General features: G+C 39.3%; 1 protein-coding gene across 5 annotated transcripts; it reads left to right on the top strand.

Moving 5' to 3' along the window:
• Positions 1–14: 14 nt before the first annotated feature.
• LOC106952716 (pogo transposable element derived with ZNF domain) lies at positions 15–20,090 on the top strand. 5 transcript variants are annotated; one of them, XM_015041033.1, is made up of 25 exons: positions 15–263; positions 2,094–2,135; positions 2,971–3,095; positions 3,194–3,254; positions 4,292–4,522; positions 4,596–4,760; positions 5,300–5,385; positions 5,484–5,639; positions 7,106–7,380; positions 7,459–7,610; positions 8,881–8,981; positions 9,062–9,208; positions 9,282–9,413; positions 10,481–10,555; positions 10,644–10,741; positions 12,210–12,350; positions 13,476–13,532; positions 13,624–13,739; positions 14,061–14,280; positions 14,795–14,960; positions 16,065–16,466; positions 16,945–17,247; positions 18,254–18,454; positions 18,544–18,674; positions 19,415–20,090. In XM_015041033.1, the coding sequence occupies exons 2-25, from the start codon at positions 2,108–2,110 to the stop codon at positions 19,719–19,721; spliced, it is 3,876 nt and encodes a 1,291-aa protein (XP_014896519.1). In that variant the 5' UTR covers positions 15–263; positions 2,094–2,107; the 3' UTR covers positions 19,722–20,090. The 5 variants fall into 5 exon arrangements, with proteins under 5 accessions (XP_014896519.1, XP_014896520.1, XP_014896517.1 ...); XM_015041034.1 differs by having other exon boundaries at positions 20–263; positions 2,980–3,095; positions 9,279–9,413; XM_015041031.1 differs by having other exon boundaries at positions 20–263; positions 9,279–9,413.
• The last annotated feature ends 824 nt before the right edge of the window (positions 20,091–20,914 follow it).

Raw genomic sequence — 20,914 nt, 5'->3', positions numbered from 1 at the left:
CCTACAGATATATATCACTGCGCCTAGTCTGAACGTAGTACCTACCATAGAAGAAACAGCAGTAAAAGCGCAGAGGGCGGAGGGATACGGCTGCCCTCTCACAACACACAACCAGCCTCAAACGTGTTCTTGGTGCTAAATGCTAACAGCAGAAATTCTCTGTTGATCATATGTTCAGACTTCATTTTTTAAAATACAGATGTTTAGTGGTTTCAATTTTAATGGAATAAACAAATAGTTATCATACTAAAAGCGAAGAGAAGGTAAGTGCACGCGAAATATTCTTGTCAAACGTATATCACACTGTTTATGAAGTGAAAGAGTTAGCTGTTCGGCTAGCTGTTAGCTTCGTTAGCTCAACCCCTAACTGGCTCAGGAAGGTGGGGGCAAGATCGTGCATGCAGGGAGAGCCCTTCGTGTTTGCTGCAAAACACAACATTGCCAGTGATTTTCAAAACCGCACGTCAGGATTATTAGACTGAAAGTAAGTGTAAAGTCATTAACTTTAGCAGCTAGTGCGCTTTATGGTTGTTAATGTTGAGGTAGCGTCTTTGAACTGTTTTTGAACGGTTCATTAGTCGGTTAGCTCACCAAGCTAATTGAAAAGCTAAGCCTTAAAGAGGTAGTACATCAGTACAACATCTCGGTAACATCAATTTTAAACAGCATTAGATGCCATCATTTAATAGAGTTTGCAAATTTAAATGAACGATAAAAAGTTACAAATCTAATTAATGGACAACAGTGTTTGGAGTAGCATTTGTAGCACGGAGCTAACACTCTTTGTACCGTACATACGGTAGGTGTGAAATTCATTTTTATGGTTTACAGTTGAGGTGAAAATTATTTAAGTTTGGTGATCAGTAGTTGAATAGTACATATAGAATCTGTTTTGTTTCTGATCACTCACATATTCTTTTTTTTCCTCCTCACCGTGTTAACGTGTGATTCGGTTAAGATTTGATTTATACGGTATTTTGTTTGTGTTTATTTCAGATGACCGATTTATATAGCTGACATAATATAAACTTTTTGTTTTTGTTTTTCATTTTTACTGCTGACAAATAAACACCCTGGACAATTATTTAGAATTTTAAAAAGTATCTAGAAATCCTAAATAAAACAAAGGGTTCAGATTTTGTCCCTTTGTTACTGTTAATATATTTACTTTTTTGACTCAGATATTTGGAGGTGTTGTACGCACTTCAGAGTCATTAAAGGTGCTGTTTGACAACTGATGACTTCTTTTAATGCAGTCAGACTATTCAGGGTGCTGTGCAAATGTGTCTACAGTAAATAATTTTGTTTGCTTATAGCTTCATAAATTTATCAAGACGATACATCAAATATTATCAAAATAACTTTTTCACAGTAAATGATAAGCATTATGATAAATGCCCATCCAAACATCAATCTCACCATGTATTATTATTTTAAGCTTAATTCATGTCACCTGAAAAATAAAATGTAAGAAAATATTGCATCAAATCAATTCTTTGTCATTGTGTTGCTGTAAACTAGAACTGCACAGACGATTGCATTGTCATATGATTTTTTTAATTTTAGCACAGTGATGCTAATTTTCTGCATCGTTTAATCTGTCGTCACAAATGAACTGTTTGATGAGTTTAGATGTCTGATAGTGTTCTAGCAGCTGGTCACTTTTTAAACTTTACAAAGAAAATGGATGTTTGCATTTAGAGTTTGTTTATTTAAAGAAAGGGGAGCAAAGAAACTTAAAATTGCTAATCTGACATTTTTTAATTGCACTTCAAACCTCAAAGTAATGGTATCTTGCTAATTTAGATTAATTGAAAGGTTAAATTATTCCTTCAGTTTGTCACAGAGTTCTGCAAATAATCCATTTATATTGGTTGTGTTAAATCCAAATAAAACTTGGAGGAATGGATTACTACTTTGTTTAATCTATTTATACCTTTTATATTGTCTTTAATATAAAAAAATCAGAACATTAAATAATTTAAATTGTACATCTTGAGATTTATGAGTTGCCTGATATTCCAGTATTTCACACAGTTGCTATTTATTTTGCATGGAGCCTATAATAAATGTTGTGGGTGTTTTATTTGCAGGTGAGGAGTGGAAGATGATGGAGGTGGAGACAGCGGATAAAGGTCAGAGTTCAGAGAGTCATCATAAAATAACATATTGTTCAAAGTTTCTAACACTGACACCAATAATCGTAGGACTGGATGGAGATTTGTTGTCTCTTTTTTTTTAATTTATAGAAATTTTAAAATTTGTGGTGCAGGAAATATAATATTACTACCTGTAATAAATCTGCAGTTGGTAACTTTTATTAAAAAAAAATAGTTTTTTCATTTTATTTTTTAAAACTGTGACTAAGTTGTGACAGTTTAATATGAGGCAGATAATCTGTGAAAAGATGAATGTCCTCCACCTCTTCCTGAGTTACTGCTGTCATCTGTAGAAACACACCGCTCCCAAAAATAACCTGTCATAGCCAGGAGGAGAGTCTTAGCGCTGTCAATCATCCTCATGTACTCGCTGCTGAATGTGCTAATGGTGGACAAACAGCTTACAGTTACAGGAAAACCTTTTATCTGCTGTCATTGGTGGAAATGCTAACTAGCATTAGCATCACAACAGGCTCTGTTGTGGTGAAGCAGCAACAAAGAAGGTGGCATGGTGAGCATGAGAGTGATTGACAGCACTGAAACCCTCCTCCTGGCTCTGATTGGTTGTTTCTAACTGAGTGGTATGTTCCTGTAGTTTGTACTGTCACAACATGGTGACAGTTTCAACTTATATGTAAAAATCCTTCTTTTTTAAAATAAAAACTACATGCTGTGCAGCTTCAGTAAGTTGTTTTTTGTAACGGTTGTGCCAATAATTGCAGGACTGAATGTAGATTTGGCTTTTTTTTTCTAGGAATTGTAAAATCTGTGGTACAGGAAACGTGTTGTTAATCTTTAATAAAACTGGTCTCGTTTGCAGCAACTTCATCCACTGCGGCAAATCATGAGTGGGAGAAAAGCCCTGAACCAGTCAGGATCATCCAGATCCCAGCCCAACCAGTCACCACAACCTCCACTCCCATTAAGACCGTGAAGGTAATGAGATTTTTGCATAGTGACATCACTGACGCCGACTCGACGTTGAACTGTTGTTCAGTTGTAAGTTGCTGCAATGACCCAGTTCATGTCTTCAGCCTGCAGGATCGACTTTGGGCTTCACGGTCAACGGTCGGCCGATCCACCTGCCGCCTGGAGGTCAGTCTGACCGGGTCACACTGGTTTAGGGTTTTACATTATTCCATCACACTTGAGTTTTATTTCATTTTGACTTTTTGGTTGTCTAGTTCAATTAGTTTTAATTAGTCTTTAAAAGTGTTTCCTAGTTTTTATCAGTTAAATCTTGTTTACTTCAGTTTGTCTAAGTTTTAGTTGTTTTACTTTTTTATACTGTGATTAATTTTTAGGTGCAGAATTAAAAAGTTTTGGTTATGTACACATTGATTGGATAATAAATACTCAACAGCACTCTGAGTATTTAGTATTTAGACAGCGTTAAATGTAGACGACGTTCCCTGATCTACTTTTTTTTGTTTTGGTACATCATTGACTTTTAAATATAGAAATATTCAAATTAACGGTTCCTTCACACCAGCCTAGTTTAATCCACTTTAATTAAACTCTAATTTGTTTATCTAGAAAGTTTGAAACTCTGATGCGGACCAGAAAAGTGAACCCGGGCCCATTGAATGAATTAATTATTTTTAGGAAATCAAAGATTTTATTTCCTGAATGCAACAACAGAGCATTCCTTTAGTGAACTCTTGATGCATCTGCAGCTAAAAAGATGCATCTAACACCAACATTTTAAAGCTCTGTCCTCCAAAAACAGGAAGAAGACTACAATGCAAGGAATTCTGGGTAAATACAACCAAAACAAACATCTAACGCTACCAGGAGAAATGGTTCGTGGTCTTTTACCAAAAAGAAAAGAGAAATCCTACACCCACTAAAATCTGATGCTACTCGATTGTTTTTGTTTACATTTTGTGAAGAAGGAAGTTGCGCTCATGTTGATTCCTTCAGTGGTTCTCGGTGCAGCGCCCCCACAGGCGAGGAGGGGAACGAGTTCATCAGTTAGTTTGATTTGTTTGACGCAGTACAGCAGCTGAAAACGTAATAAATGTTGACATTTTGATCCCCAATCGAACCAAATCCACCAGACCAGCAGAAAACACAGTTAGTTGTGCAGCTCAGCTTCTTCATTCACTAAAACTTTTCTGTCTGTCCTGCAGGTGGCGCTGCAGAGCTGAAGCTTTGCTCTCACCCTGGAGGCTCAGCCAGCGGCTTCACTTCGATCCAGATCCCCGTCACTCTGACCCTCAGCAGTCCTCTGGGGACTCACTGCATTTCCACCTCAGCCTCCCTGACCGCCTCCTCTTCCTCATCCTCCTCTTCCTCTGCTCCTCCTGCTGCTGCTGCTTCGTCTCTCTCAGCGCTGCTTGAACCCATCCCCATCATCACAGGTTCTCACCTCAGCCACGTCTGGAGTCACCTGGCTATGTTTGACATTTGACCTGACTGTCTTCTCTGGTGCAGGTATAGTTTCGGGTGAGGCGGCCCAGAAGGTTCTGAACGACCACAGCGTGACGCTCAACTCCAGCTCTCAGAAGACAAAAAAAGCTCCGCCGGCTGCCGGAGCCCCGAAAACGAAGAAACCCCGACCCAGCAGGATCGCAGCGCCCGACAAGCTGCTGCGAAAAGGTAAAAGTCAGCCGGAGCCGGTTTCAGCATTTCCGCTGCTTTTCTCCTTCTGTATTGATCATCTGCTCCTGTCACTCAGATTCATCAGTGGCTTATTGAACTGTTAGCTTTAGCGATACACGATAGATCGGCACCAACATCGGTATCGGCCGATTTGTATCGGTTCATTATTTATTTCCATCTGTTTGTTTCTGCTGCTGCAGTGTTCATGTCAGGTTGCAGATAACGATTGATTTATCAGTATATTGATTATTCTGACGATTAATTAGATAAAAAAATTGGCACATTCTGCATATTTCTCATTTAAATCTTTTTATACAGTATTAAAAATACAAATAAACAATTCAATTAATCTTTAAATCAGAAAATAAAATTTAATCTGCAGAATGGGCCACATTTTTTTATCTGATCGTCAGAATAATTGATTAATAAAATAATCAACAGTTCCAGCTCTAATCTGAATGAAGCTCTGCCTCCTTTGATGAAGTCCAGACTCTTTTTTTTTAATATATATATTTTTGTTGTTTTTCTCTCCTCAGGTGAGATTGGTGCTGCCACTCCGCCCGACTGTCAGATCTGTAAATCTCAGTACAAACTCCTCACCGAGCTGCGAGGCTTCATGTGTGTAAGTAACAACGTTATCAGACTCTGCACATCGTTTTATTTACCCTAATCTAACCGACGGCGTTCTTCGTCCTCTTCCTCATCTTCCTGCTGCTGCAGATGTGCAGCCCTGCGATTGCTGAAGCTCTGATCAACCTGAGAAGGCAGAGGATCAAACGCCGCAGGAGGGAGAGAGAGCGAAGAAAAGCCTTGAAGCTCAGCAAAGCGCCTCCGGTTTTCCACAGAGACTCTCCGGTGCAACCAGTTCTGTCTCCTGTGAGTTTAAACTTCAATCCCAGTTTAAATTCCCTCTGACGTCTGACTGGACAAAACTAATTAGAATTTAAAGTTTATTGGTCTTTGAGAATGTATTTTTGCATTATTATATAATAATAATAATACTTGAAAATTGTCTCAAAACTACAATATAATCATTTATGGAAATAACTTCTGGGACTGTTTATTAACTAGCAAAATTGTTATTGTTACAGGTCTAGGTGTTTGTTATTTTGGATATTTAAAATGTTTTCCTTTTCCAATGTGGAGAGTTCATTACAAAATTAAAGTTTCTTGGTCTTTTAGAGAAAAAATTTACATTATACCATTATTGAGATATTTGAAAATGGCCTCAAAACAACAATATTATCACTTATGACAATAATTACTGAGACAATAGTCCCAGAAGTTGTTGTGATATTGTTATTTTGAGACCATTTCCAACTAACATAATGTTAATAATGCTAGAACACATCATCAAAGATAAACTTTAAATTCTAATTAACATTTAACGCTGAATCTGGAAAACATTTTGAAATATCCAAAAGGAATACCGTATTTTCCGCACTATAAGGCGCATAGAATAGACGCTACAGTTAGGGTTGCCACCCGTCCCGTATTGAAGCTATACGGGACGCGATTTGTTCCGTACTCTACAAATGTGGATGTGTTATAATTAAGAAGTGGTCCCCGAGTACTTTATATAGTAGGCCAGTCATTGTTTCACTCACGGTGTTGGTGTTGCGATATTGTGCCCAACTGCTTTCTGGGTAACACAGACCAACGGACACGCTGCCGCCGCAGTCTCCCGCTCTCTTCCCCCCGGCTTTAAATGTATAGGGGCTGGTCCCTTGGTAGCCCTACTCGAAGCACCCCGGATGAATGTCTAAAGCCATTTTGTTGACATAAAGAATGTCAACAAAATAGTCCGACTCCGGTCGTTGAGGAGAGCCTTCCGCGACTGGGCCGGGGTGTGGCCGGACGATGGTCACCCTTCTCTGTTCGCCCACAGCATGTTTGTGGAGAACGTGGTGCTAAATGACCTGCAGACGACCTGATTTAGACAGTCAGTAGGTAGATAGGTCAGTCAAACTTTATTAGCAAACCAGCGTTCTGACAACTATCCCAGCATGCACCACGCGCTTCTTCTTCTACGGGTGAAAATGAAGTCGGCGGCTGCTTACCGTAGTTGCTAGACCTGTTGTGGCTCAATATTGGTCCATATATAAGGCGCACCGGACTATAAGGCGCACTGTCGGCTTTTGAGGAAATTGAAGGTTTTTAGGTGCATCTAAAAGTGCGGAAAATACGGTAAACAAAACAGAAACAAATAAAATTTATTATGGCCGATGCACCAGACTGACAGCTTTTGTCATCCAGTTTTTGGTAGAAAAAGAGAAAAGCGATAAATCAGGACCTCGTTTTAATTTATCCTGCGATAACTTCCTTCATTTTGTCTCCTGAAGATCAAAGCCATCACTCCTCCGCGGAGGATTCCTAAGCATTCTGGAGACGTCCAGTCGGAGGAGCTCAGCAGCCCCACGTCTCCAACCCTCAGCCCCCCAACGCTGGAGAAGTTTCTGCCAGTCGACTATCCTCCCAGTAAACTGGTGATAATGGTGGAGGACTTCTTCTACGGTCGCGCCCCTGGATGCAGCACGGATAAAGACAGCCCGGACGAGACGTTCGGCGGGGTTTTCCACTGCATCCACTGCCCAGCCGTTCTCAGCAACAACATCCAGTGAGACTTTTCACCTTGAGTCGATTGGTTTCGCTGAGTAAGTCGCTGATTCTCGTTGCTTTGCTGTTTGTGTTGCAGGTTGATGGACCACATACAGCAACACGTGTTGTCTCAGGAAGACGGACATGGTGACAGCGTGTCCACCTGTCCCCACTGTTTCCGTCATTATCCGTCTCCATTCAGCTTGCAGAGCCACATAAAAGACGTTCACAGCCAGAGCGACTCAGCAGGTATTAAACTACAGTGTCTTTTTCTGCTCTGACATGCGTCTATATTTGACTCATATTAATTCATTTTCTTCAGTTATTGTAGATACTTTTGGAGTAGCTCTGTGTTTTCATTGAGTCTTTTCTTTTTCAAGGTTTTCTGATGTATTCCTACTGTCAGCTCATGTTTGCTTCACATGTTTGACTCATTTTTATTATTATATCCTTTATTTTTCCAGCTACCTTGTATTGTTGTAATGACTTGATATTAGATTATTCCAAGAAACATTACATGTGGCTGTAAAGGTTACTTTTAAGTTAGTTTTGTCTCATTTCAAGTGTTATACAATATTTGAACCAGAAACTAAACAGAAATACTTTTAAATAGATTTTGTGTTTTCACAATGAACCAATCAAATCAGAACTCAGCCAATCAGAAAACCGGACAGCTCAGACTGCTGACCAACCAAAGTTGTCGTGTTTTCAACAGTTTTAAAAAGATTTTTCATGAACACTTTTAGGTTAAAATGTGTCCAAAAGGATCAGATAAGTCTGGAAATCTGAACATGTTAAGTGTTTTTTTTTTTTTTTACATAAAATGCGTTTGAACCTTGATAAAACACAGCTCAGTTTGCCACAGCTTGTACAGAAAAATGATTTCCAGAGCCGTTAATAAAACAGGGGTAAACAAAATCCATCTTCTTCAGGAACCTGGTTGGTTTACACTGTAAAAACACAAAGTCTTACCAAGTATTTTTGTCTAGTTTTTAGTGAAAATATCTGAACACCCTTGAAATAAGACAAAACTAACTTACAAATTTCAGCAAAATATAGGTGATCGTTCTTAATATTAATGAAGAAATACTAGTTTCCATTGGAAGCATGTCTTGTTATAAGTGAATTCATCTGCTAGTGCTACAGCACTAACTGGGTTGCTAGGTAACGGGCTTGGCTTGGCTGGGGTTGCTAGGTAACGGGTCATTGGCAGTTGATTGTGAAATAAGTGAAAAAATCTTCCAATGGATTTACTACTTTTCTTTTATCAATGTTAATGGATTATTAACTTAAACCNAGNTTGTTCTCAGTTAGTTTTGTCTTATTTCAAGCGAACTAAGATATTTTCTCTAGAAACTAGACAAAGGAACTTTGTAAAATTTTGTTTTTTTAATTGCAGTAATGAGGAGCTGATCTGAAAAATCCAAAATAAGCAGTCGGGTTGCAAAAACAGTTTCCTAACCTGCTGTTGATCTTGAAAACCTGTTGACTCTTTGTGACGATTTGTTTCTTGCTGCAGTGATATGCAAGATCTGTGAGCTAGCGTTCGACAACGAACCCGCCCTCCTCTGTCACATGAAGGGCACCCACAAACCAGGAGAGATGCCCTACACCTGCCAGGTGTGTTTCTGCTCAGACTCCTCTTCATCCGCCTCCTCTTCGTCTGCCAGGTGAATCTGATCCCTGCTTTGTGTCTGCAGGTGTGTGAGTTTCGGTCGTCCTTCTACTCCGAGACCTGGTCTCACTTCAGAGAGGATCACTGTGACACCAGGGAGCTGCTGTGTCAGTACTGCCTCAGAGTTCTGCACACCAACAGCTGCTACCAGCAGCACGTTGCCCGCCATCAGGTACGCCGCTGCACTGATTAACGCTGTGCAACCTGAAGAGCGGATTGAATAATCCTGCGTTTGTTTACAGAAGAAACAGACACTCAGCTGTGATAAGTGTCGCCTTCACTTCCTGTACGTCAGAGAGCGCGCTGAGCACAAAGCGCTGCATCATAAAACTCACGTCACTCCGCCCCAGCTGAGTGGACTCAAACCCGGGACCAAGGTACGCCTCATCTCTGCACAGTCTGCTCTGAATCTGTCAAATCAACATTAAAAAACCTCATAATCCTGCAAAAAGAGAACAAAATTCAATTCCAATTCAAAAATACCTTTTTAATCCCAAAGGGAAATTAAATAAATAAATAAATGAATAGCTGTGAGTCTGCTTGTCCCCATTCCATCAGTTCGCTCTGAAGCACTTTGACAGAAAACCGTCCGCCCTAGAGTAATTTCAACAATATTTAATTTAAATAAAAACCTCACATTTACATTTTTCTCAACTAAAAACATTTAAGTTATTCCCATAAGTTGGTTTGCAAATGAATTTTTTGCATTAATGGTGACCTGTTAAGCTTCCTTGAGCATCTTAGCATATCTCTCTGACCTATAGGAAACATTGCAGTTTTTGCACAAAATGATTCTCAGATAATGAGATTTCAGTCTGCTTAGTTCTGCCTATTTTGACCTCTGTCACTTTAAATTCTAATAATGTTTACATTCATCCCTGAAAGTTGCTGAAAAAAGATGCAAATTTTACATCAAATGCATCTTTGAAAAGCATTAGTGGAGCCTCCTGCATAACCAACAAATTTCAGCAAGTGGTTAACAGCGCATTCAGCAGTAAAACCAGCTGACCAAACATCCTGGAGCTCATCCATCATCAGTTCAGGTGACATGTGAACCCATTAATTCACACATCTATTCATCTGTCCGTCTGTACATCTATCAATACATGTCTGTTCTTTCAACTGCAAATTAATCAATGTTTTAAGCTTCCAATTTAAAGTCAAACATCTGTAGAAATATCTCAAATAAATTTTTGTTGGTACTTTAAAGATAGGCCATAAAAATTGTAGAAAACTTGAAACAGTTGGAACCCACTGGATGATTTGACACAGCTGAACAGAAACATTTTACAGCCTAAATGTTACAGACACTGAGAGTCTGATGGAGCAGCAAGTTTGATGTTTGTTTTTCACTAAAGATTTTGAGTTTGCAGTTTGTTAGTTTTAAGTTTGGTGAGTATTTCTTCTTGAATTAAACTTTGCATTGTTTCTGTTCTTCCTGCAGGTAACAGTCAGGATGTATTCTATAATCGGTTCAGAGAAGAAGGACGAACTGGACAAAGTTTATATTCCCTCAAAGGTCAGATATTGGTCAGATATTTATTCAAATGCCATCTGCCACATGCAGCAGTTTTTCTGCCATGCTTAATTAAATTTTTGTTTTTCAGGTGGTCGATGTGGCTCCGCCTCTCCTCCAACAGGAAGGCACCAAACAGAGACCAGTCGAGCGTTTGGGTTCGCTTTTCTCTGGTTTGAGGGCCGACAGGTAGGATTACTGAAACTCCATCTCTTCTTTAAGACGAAGTAAAAACAAGTCAAGCAGCAGAAAATCTGGATTCAACAATGTAAAATAAATTAAATTGTGGTTTATTTGTTTTACCAAAATAGCAGCTCAGAGTTGCAGCTCAGACTAAAATAGGGCTGTAAATGATTCATAAACATTAAAGTAATCAAAACCTAACATTTCCTTTAATCTTGTAGAGAGTTCCTTTTAGTTATTAGTGTTTGGTTTTTTTGTAGCTTTAATTTTAAGGCCTTAAACTTCATTTTGTGAATAAAATAAGCCTGGAATCGATGCATCCAAGCGACTTTTGTTTATTATAAAACAGTCAAGAAGCGGGGAGTTGCTTAAAGGAGCCAATCGTGTTCCTTCTGTCAGTATTTCTTTAAATCACACGGCTCTTTTGGCTCATTCCCGTGTGAAGTCTAACATCTTCCTGGGTCCACAGAGTGTTATTGTCTTTAAAATCCCCCAGCAGCTGCAACGTTTACATTTCTCAACTTAATGATGAACTGCTCCCAACGTAAACAGCACAAACCTGTGATTAATAACTGTGGAAGGTTCTCGTGGGGTTTATAAACACTGTTTAAATTTACATCCATGCAGAACAAGACAAAATACACAAAGTTTGATTTGTGTTTTATTGTATTTATTCCACACACTGAAGCGCAGATGTCCTAATTGTATATATAGTTTTCTTTTTTAAGGTCTCCCGGCTCCTAAAGCTTATGTCAACAACTGAGAAATTAAGTTTGTTTGAATGTCCACATGGATCACTTGAATGGAATAAAAACTTAATGCAACAGAATAAACCTTTGTTTTTTTCCTCCACTGGTTTCACAAACCCAACCGGTGTTTAGAAGAATCAGGTCTTATAACGGATTCAGTTTCTCTGTTTACCTGCTTGTCTCTGTCAAAAAAAGAGGAAGGGATTTTTCTTTGAGTGTTTTTGCAGAAAAAATAAATATTTAGTTTTTCTTTTCAGGTGATCAAATGATCAAATTCAGTCCAGAATCTTTAACAATCAGATTAGTGTTCCTTTAATGTAGCAGCAAAATTAAATCAGATACCTGCTCTGCCAGGCGGCCATGTTTTCTTCCAACTGTTACACTGTAAACAACACAGAGGACGTGGCTTACTGTTTGATTGGTGGAAAGTGACAATAAGCTACAAAAACCTGTTCAAAAAGCAACTGAAAAATTGTGTTGTTTTTTTTTTTTTTTTTTTTTAAAGCAGTTTTGCTGCCCCCTGTCACAGTGGCACCCTGGAGAAACAGCCAGCCATATTAGAAATTAACTACTGAATCTGTCAGTATTAATGCTGAAATCTGCTGTAACATAAAATAATTTAGTTTGAACGTTTGAAGTGAACATTTGAATACATTGAGCTGAAATAGATTAATTTTAGAACCAGGCTGAAGCCCAGAATCGTCTTTTTTCTCTTTGTGTTTCAGCAACTTTGACCCGTCGCAGCGCTGCATCGAGTGCCTGAAGACTGTCCCGGACCTGGAGATCCATTTCCCAACACGAGTTCACTGCTCCTTCTGCAAGTTCGCCACATGTTGCTCCAACTCCTATGCCAACCACATGATCAAGTATGTGTGCACTTCACCTCAGACCCCGTCCAGCGTTCATTTTGCAGAGCACAAACACTTGAACCCTTTCACAAGTCGACACGATGTGCTGAGATGTCAGTGCAACGTTTTTGGTCAAACGAGCATCACAGGGACAAAACTCTCCTTCACTTATTTATTTTGTCAGATTTCCTCTATTATTTTTGTCTGGTTTCTAGTTCAAATTAGGGCTGAATAATTATTATCATAGTCACCAACTAATTTAGTAATCGATTTGTCATTAAAAAAGACAATTTGCTGTAAAAGTAACACACTCATATGTAAACTTTGCATTTAAGATGAAAATATCTTTGTAAATAAGGCTTATTTACAAAGATATTTTCATCTTAAATGTAAAGTTTATATAGGAGTGTCTATTTATATCTTTGTAAATAAGCACTATTTACAAAGATAAAATGATACGTTATTGTATTTTGGCAATAGAATTTGTTTTCTTATTTAAAAAAGGAATTGTTTATTTGCATTATTTAATGGATTTTTAATATTGTATGAAAAAGGCTAAGGTGGTTAAATGAAAAATCTGCAGAATGTGCCCGAGTTTAATCTGATTAATTGTCAAAATAATCTGTAGAACAATTGATTACTAAAATAATTTAGTTGGTTCCCTTGTGTAAATATTTTAGTACACTTCAGATAAGACAAAACTAATTTACCAGTAACTTTTCAGCAAGAAACAGAAGGTAGTTTTGAGACATAAAATCCTTAATATGAATGAAAAAGTACTAGTTCCACTGCACATAATTTCCCTTATTTCACATTCAACTGGCATTGAGCTGTTACCTAGCAACCCTAGCAAAGCCCAGACCGTCACCTAGCAACCGGTTCCAGTTCCACTGGCAGATTTTTTCACTTATAACAAGACATTTTTGCCAAGTTAGAAGTCAGATAATCTGCCAGTGGAGCTTTTTCATCAATATGAAGGAATTAATTATGTAAAACAAGCTCCTGTGTCTTGGTAAAAAGTTATATACAAGTTTATTTTGTCTCATTTAGACTAGCCAAAAATACTTGGTAAGATTTTTTTTTGCAGTGTAAATTTGTTATTTTGTGGCCTTATTCAGCATGTTTTTTGTTTTTCCCCCCCAGTAATCACACCACATGGAAAGACCCTCAGTTTCCAGCCGTCTTCCAGTTGAATCCAAGGTGAGCGATGAGAATCTGATGGGTGTAAATGGGTATTTCAGATGGACTGAAGGTGCAGGCCTGTTAAATTCCCTGGTTGTTTACTTTTCAGGTTACCCCAAGCTTTAAAGTGCAATTCGTGTATGTTTACCACCTTCAACGGGGATGCGATGGCCAATCACGTGACGCAGAAACCGGATCACGTTTGCATCATGTTAACAGACGAAGGTATAGCACAGAAAATCACTTCGCTCCTGGTATTTACAACTTATCTAACTAAAATATCATTCGTTTATTTTTGTGCACTCATTGCATAGTAATGCGTACATGTGTGTTATTTGTGTTGTTTTGGACATTTGGTGTGAATTTGATGTGAGTAAGACAATATTTAATGAAATTTTGACATTTTTAAAACATATTTTACTTGAGGTACATTATATGACCACCAGATGGCGCCACTGTTGAACATTTCTGTGGTGTTCCATATTGTTGGCATTTTTGTAGTGACATCCCAACTTTAATTTAGACGTTTTGCTTTTTTCCACACAGAGAGAAGTTCGAAACAACCTGAGAATCAAACGTTTGAAAATCAAACGTCTGTGAATCAAATGTCTGGGAATCAAATGTCTGGGAATGAAACAACTGGGAATCGAACGTCTGAGAATCGAACGTCTGAGAATCGAACGTCTGAGAATCGAACGTCTGAGAATCGAACGTCTGAGAATCGAACGTCTGGGAATGAAACGTTTGGGAATCAAATGTCTGAGAGGTAAACACACAACACTGAACAAAACCTCTCAATATATTAGACAATATATTGTCATTTTATTAATAATACTGATTAGATTTCAGGTTTTATTTGGATTTAATGTCCAATTTGTGAAAACAAAGAAAAATAAAATTTGAAGGCAAAATAACGTTTATTTCATGAGACATTATTATGAAATTTATTTCCTTCATTGTTTTCATGAGATGTTGGCTATAATCGTTAAAATTAACTGGAATAATTGCTTGAATGTTATTGTTTGTTGTACCTAATTTTGCAGTAGGTACAATAAACAAAGGTAACTTTACTCACTTGGTCTTTACATTCAGTAATAAACTTACCTGTTTTACTTTTGACTTGGTTTTCTGAAATAAATGCACCCTCTGATTATTTGTTTTCTATCAAACTGAGATAAAGAAAACAAAATAATTTGACGAATCTTTTAGGCTACGATTCTGTGAACAGTTTCTTTTGTTTTCTTTATTTTAATCCTCTTTTAATCTCGTTTTTGTCTTAGCCCCCCTGTCAGTAAGAACCTCAGTAATCGTAATGGCGTCTTCATCCCGATTCAACTTGTCCAAAATGGACAGACGTCCCCTCAGCTGTCCGTCAAGGCCCTCAGCGCTGCTTCCTCTCCGCCTTTCAGACCCGCCATGACCATCAAGATCATGGGGGTTGAGAAGGTGAGACAAACTCCTGCAGTGGAGCTGAGGAAGCAATAATTACATTTATTTAATTTCTCTTTGGGAAAATCTTACCAGGTATTTTTGGTCTAGATTCTGGTGTAAATATCTTTGTATCTTGAAATAAGACAAAACTAACTTACAAATAACTTCAGTAAGATATAGGAGCTTGTTTTAAGTCAATAATTCTTTAATATCTATGAAAAAAATACTTGTTTCACAATCAACTGGCACTGAGCCGTAACCTAGCAACGCCAGCCAAGCCCAGACCGTAACCTAGCAACGCCAGCCAAGCCCAGACCGTAACCTAGCAACCCAGTTCTAGTTCCACCGGCAGATTATTTCACTTTTAACAAGGCAAATTTCCCATGTTATAAATTAAATAATCTTCCAGTGGAACTAAAGATGCACCAAGCCGATGTTAATATCTGTATCGATCCCGATATTTAAAAAAAAAATTCTAGATTGGTTATTGGTGACATTGTGCTTGATTCATAATGGCAGATCTATTCTCAGTGATGTTATTTATTATTTATTTTACATTATAAGTAGAATTTCTATCTGTACATTTTAAAGAAAGTTTGTTGCAGTTTGTTTTTACAAGGTAGTCAACCTGTTTTTGTAGTTTTCAGTTTCTTTATTATTTTTTCTACATTGGCTGTTACACTCCTAATTTCACTGACTGAACAAAGTAAAGTTGTTTTTACACCTGAGCTTGTGAAGCTATATGTGTATTTAATTGTGTGGTACTGGTGCAGAGTTATCAAATATATTTGTGGGTGAGTATATTTATGTCTGTGTTTAAGAAAATAAATGTTTTAAGTCAGTTCAACACCGCTTCACTATATTGGACAATTATCGGCTCAGAAACCTCAGATATCTGCGTTGGGATCAGAAGAGAAAAAGTGGATTGGTGCACACCTGAGTGGAACAAGTATTTTATCATCAATATTAAGGACTTATTAACTTAAACAAGTTCCTTTATCTTGCTGAATAGCTGCTTGTTTTGTTTTGTCTTGTGTATTAAGATGTCTACACCCAAAGCTAGACCAAAATATAGTATTTTGTGTTTATGTGGTGTATTTTGTCTTTCCTCCTCTCCAGCGGGTGGGTCCTCTGTCCCACGATCAGCTCTGCGTCGTCCTCTCCTCTTTGTGCCACGGGATAAACGAGACGGCTCGCCGTACCAACGTGTCACCCACCACGATCCGGTCCTGGATCGCGTTGCAGCAGCGCGGCCTGGCGCAGAGGAAGTGGGGCTGGAAGTCGGACAAGATGGCGGAGTGGGTCCTGAACCGCAGGGAGCAGCAGCTGAGCGTGACGGAGACGGTTCTGCTGCTGACGGCCCGGGCCGCGCTGGGCGAGAGCACCCAGGTGGAAGACTGCTACAGCTGGACCATAGACTTCATGCTGAGGCACGACCTGGGTCTGCAGACCACCAACAACAACCGGCTGAAGAGCATCCGGGAGAACAGCTACAGCTTCATCCAGTCCATCCACTCACTGGTCGGTTCGGTAGAAAACCCGGAAGGTCCACTTAACTTTATTTAAACCAGAACTTATCAAATAACAGGATCTATGTTGTTTTTATTCATGCTGGACTGGAAGACAAGCCTCCAGCCACTAGGTGGCAGCAGTGTTCAAATTATTATCATTGTATCATAAAATTACGACTTTATTCTCTTATTAAAATCAAACAAAAATTCTTATATTATTATTGTAAGCAAACTAACTGCAGCTCACTGAAAAAGACCAGGCAATAGATGAAGCCTATTTAGTGATAAACGTTTACAGTTTTAAAACGGTTTAAGTCTAAAAACTAGGGACGCACTGATTTACGTCTTTCACCTCAGGTCACATAGAGCTGGTCCCAGTGGTTTTTACTGATAAATTATTAAATATTGTTTCAGTTTTTGTGGAGGATGTGAAAACATTCCTGATGCCCTTTGGGTCATGACTGACGAGGTTTATAAATGCTCTCCAGGTCCAGAAGGGGGCGCTGCCTCTGCACTGCTGGGGCTGCATGGACGAGCTTCCCGTCTTCATCGACTCGGACCTGTTCTCCAAGCAGCTGGCGTCCGCCTTCCAGCTGTTCGGGTCGCCCGAGGACGAGCCCGTCTTCGACATCGTCCTGTCTGCGCTGTCGGACGGCCGCCTCCTGCCCCCCCTGCTGTACTTCAGAGGAACTGCGTCCAGCGTCCCAGACGGTTTCCCCGACAACGTTCTGCTGGAGGCCCGGGAGGGCGGGTTCAGGGACGAGGAGCGCCTGCGGATCTGGGTCGATAAGGTCAGTGGCGCCATGGCAACGGAAAAGTGTTTGGTGTTAGACATCGATTTAAAAAAAAAAGAATCATTTATAGAAATAATAAATATTTATCCACATCAGATCATTTTATCGCTTCATTTATTATTTGACCGTCTGTTTGGTTACTGACGTCCTTCCATCCTTCCTTAATTCATTCATCTGTCAGTCTGTCCATCCATTTCCATCAGTGGCCTTTCATTCATCCATGGTCAATGTTTACATCCTTCTTCACCTTCATCCATCTTCCTTTTCAGTCATTCTTCCTTCCTCCTTTTTTCCTTAAATCAAACTTGTCCTTGTGTCTTTCCTTTTATTCCCTTCATACTTCCTTTCCTCCTTCCTGTCTTCCATCTCTCCATCTTTCCTTCCTCCATTAGTCTGTATTTCTATCATTCCTTCTTTCCTTCCGTCCTCCCCTTTCATCCTTCTTTCTTGTCTTTTTCCCCCTCATCTTTCCTGTTTTCATCCTTCCTTCCTCACTTTTTCACCAAACTTTTCTTTGTTTCCTTTTTTCCTTTTTATTCCCTTTGTCCTTCCTTTCATCCTTTCTGTCTTCCTCAATCAGTCTATATTTATTTCCTTTGTCTATTCCAGTGTTTCTCAACCCTGGTCCTCCCCGCCCCGCTGCTCTGCAGGTTTTATATGTGCCTCTATTCCAGAACAGCTGATTCAAATGATTGCATGACCACCAAGTACTGCAGAAGCCTGTTAATCACCCAGAGATACAATTCAGGTGAATGGCAGAAGGGAAATGCCTAAAACATGCAGGACAGGGGGGCGGTGAGGACCAGGGTTGAGAAACACTGGTCTATTCCTTCTTTCAATCCTTCCTTCCACATATCAAACTCGTCCGCCTCTCATTGCGCTGTAATTTTTTGTCTTTTTAAACACGACCGTCCGTTGCCGTAGAAACCAGGTCGTTTTCCTTCGGGTCATTCTTGATCTTTAACCGGTCGGTGTTCGGCGCCGTCCCTCCTCTCCGCTCCAGGTGTGGCGACCTTACGTGACCTCCAGATCCGGCGACAGGACTCTGCTGGTGATGGACGTCCACCGCGGTCACCTCAGCAAGGCGTTCAGGGACAGTCTGTCCGCCGTCAACACCCACATCGCCTTCATCCCCGCAGGATGCAGCTGCCGCCTCCAGCCGCTCGAGATCTGCGTGACGCAGGTGCTGCGGGATTTTCTGCAGGTAGGCGGCGGTGAAGGCGGAGCTTCTTTCCTTCCGTCCTGCCTCTGTGTGTGGATCTGTGATGTTCTGATTGGCGGTTCTGTCTCCAGGCCCGGTGGTCCCAGCTGATCGCTGATGGAGGTCTGGACGGGCTTGGACTGGACCAGCTGGCTCTGACGTTGGCCTGCTGGCTCAGTGAAGTCTGCTCCACTCTGAACGCGCAGACCGACGTCCTGCGCAGGTGAGAACACCTGATGATGACATCACAGTTATTTAAAGGCCATTTTAAACGTCTTTATTTGGGTTTTATGGGATTGACCAAAAGACGCCTACAAGACCAAAAGACGCCTAGAAGACGATGCATGATTGGATTTTTCGGATACAAATAAGTATCTGAAAAGTGTGGCATGCATTTGAATTTGGTAACAAATAGTACTGGACAATAAATTATCCCAGAAGTTACTGTAATAAACAATAATACTGTTTTTTTTGGACCATTTTCACCAAAAGTCACAATAATTACATTTAATCATATTTTCAAATGTATTTATTGATACACTCAATGACTAGACAGTGGAGAAAATAGTAAAAATAACAATATGGACAGTTTTAAAAAAACATTAATTGGAATTTATTATGAAAACAATAAATCAAAATTTTTATAATGACAGGAAATGTATTATAATAAATGATAAGTAACATGACAAATACCCATACCCATTAGGAATACATTAAAAGATGCAAATAATAAAATAATTAAATTCCCTTTTTTGAATGAGAAAAACATTTATAGCCTAAAATGCAATAGGAAAAAAAATTCAAATGTACGCCACACTTTTAAGATTTTTTTAAAAAGATTTTAAAATATTTTGTGTTTACTTTCATCTCTTAAAATACATTTAAGTGTAAGCTTTTCACAAAAAGTGAACACATTTAAAAGTGTGAAAGCTTTTACTCACTGCTTCCACGACCTTCTTCAAGGTCATTCACGTTGGCTTGCAGCCTGCAGCACCTGGAGAACCAGGGAGAGGCGGCGAGGATGATCACAGCTCTGACTGAAGTGCTGACCCAGCCGCTCGACTCTGGATCTCCAGAACCCGGACCAAAACAAGAGCGTTTACTGGAACGGACGCCTCCACAGCCACCGCTGCTGGTGATCAAGGAGGAGAAGACAAACGGTTGGGATGAAGAGAAGAAGCAGGCGGAGGTCGGCAGCCTGTCCGCCCTGCGGCAGGTGTTCAACAGCGAGAGCGACGCCGAGTCGTTTCACGGCTTCGCCGACGTCTGATTCTTCACCGCACATCGTATAAACAAGCTGCTGCATCCGGAGCCTCTGATACGTTTAGAGACGCTCATAAATGCTACTGACACAAAGCTAGTCGAAGGAAAACAGGAAATGCTGTGTGTTTTTAAGGTGGGAAAAACTTTATAGACATTGGTATGTAATGATCAGAAACCTCAACATAAATCATGAAAAAGAATCTAATATTGATTCTGAAGCTCAGAATGGAAACATGAATCTTTTCACTGCATAATTATTATTAATTAGGTTTCTCACTACTGCTTTGTAAAATAAACCTTATTTTTGTTACTTTTTTACTGTACCAATGAATTATGTGATGTTTTTTCTAGTAAAATAAAGGAAGTTATGTTCAAATTGATGTCACTGACTCAATAAATTAAGAACTGAATGAGAATTTATATAATAAGGTGTCAGTGAAAACTTAAAAAGTCTTAATTGTATGTATTTAATATTAAGTCCTTTAAGCGTCTTACATTTTGTTGTGACCAGGACTATTTAATCTCGTATAATCTGTGGGGGGGTTTTCTCGCTGGAATTTTTAGTCAGGCAAACTTTTGAATTGCGCGCATGCGCAGAAGCATAAATTGAGTTCTGTGAGTCGAAGCGGTTGAGGCTACGGCTAACTAGCTGGCTAGCTAGCTGTTTTGCTTTTATTGTGGGTTAAATGCACATTTATCGGACGACGTTAGCCTTTGTATTATTTCTGTAGATAAACCCATATGATAAACTGCATTTATCATATGCAAAGCACAAAGAGCCACAAACATACCTCAGAAATGTCAGTTTTGATCTCCTTGCGTGGCTAAAGCTCCCCAGAAAACGGTCGCTGTTTCTACTACTATTAGCACTGGCCTAAGAACGACACAAACTCTAGTCGGAAGTTTAGTGGATTTTAAACACAGTAGTCAAGCACTAGTCTTGCCTATTTTTTAAAATTTTTATTTCAACTAAATTGTTAATATGGAGGTTGTGGAGAAATAAAAAAAAATGTAATCAAGTATATTCATGCTTTGAGTGAGTTTAGCATATTTTGAATATCAAATATAATGGTTTATATTGCTGCACTATGTTAAACCCTTTACAAATTTGTATTCTCCTTATAGTTTGAAATGTTTCGGCTAAGGACAAGATGAACAACCTAGTTTGCATGCAACAGACAAGGAGCGTAAATTATGCTA

The sequence above is a fragment of the Poecilia latipinna genome, unplaced genomic scaffold (assembly GCF_001443285.1).
Source record: "Poecilia latipinna isolate Pla-1442-1.1 unplaced genomic scaffold, P_latipinna-1.0 Scaffold536, whole genome shotgun sequence".
In the NCBI taxonomy this organism is placed as follows: Eukaryota; Metazoa; Chordata; class Actinopteri; order Cyprinodontiformes; family Poeciliidae; genus Poecilia; species Poecilia latipinna.
This window is presented reverse-complemented; position numbering and strand designations above follow the sequence as displayed.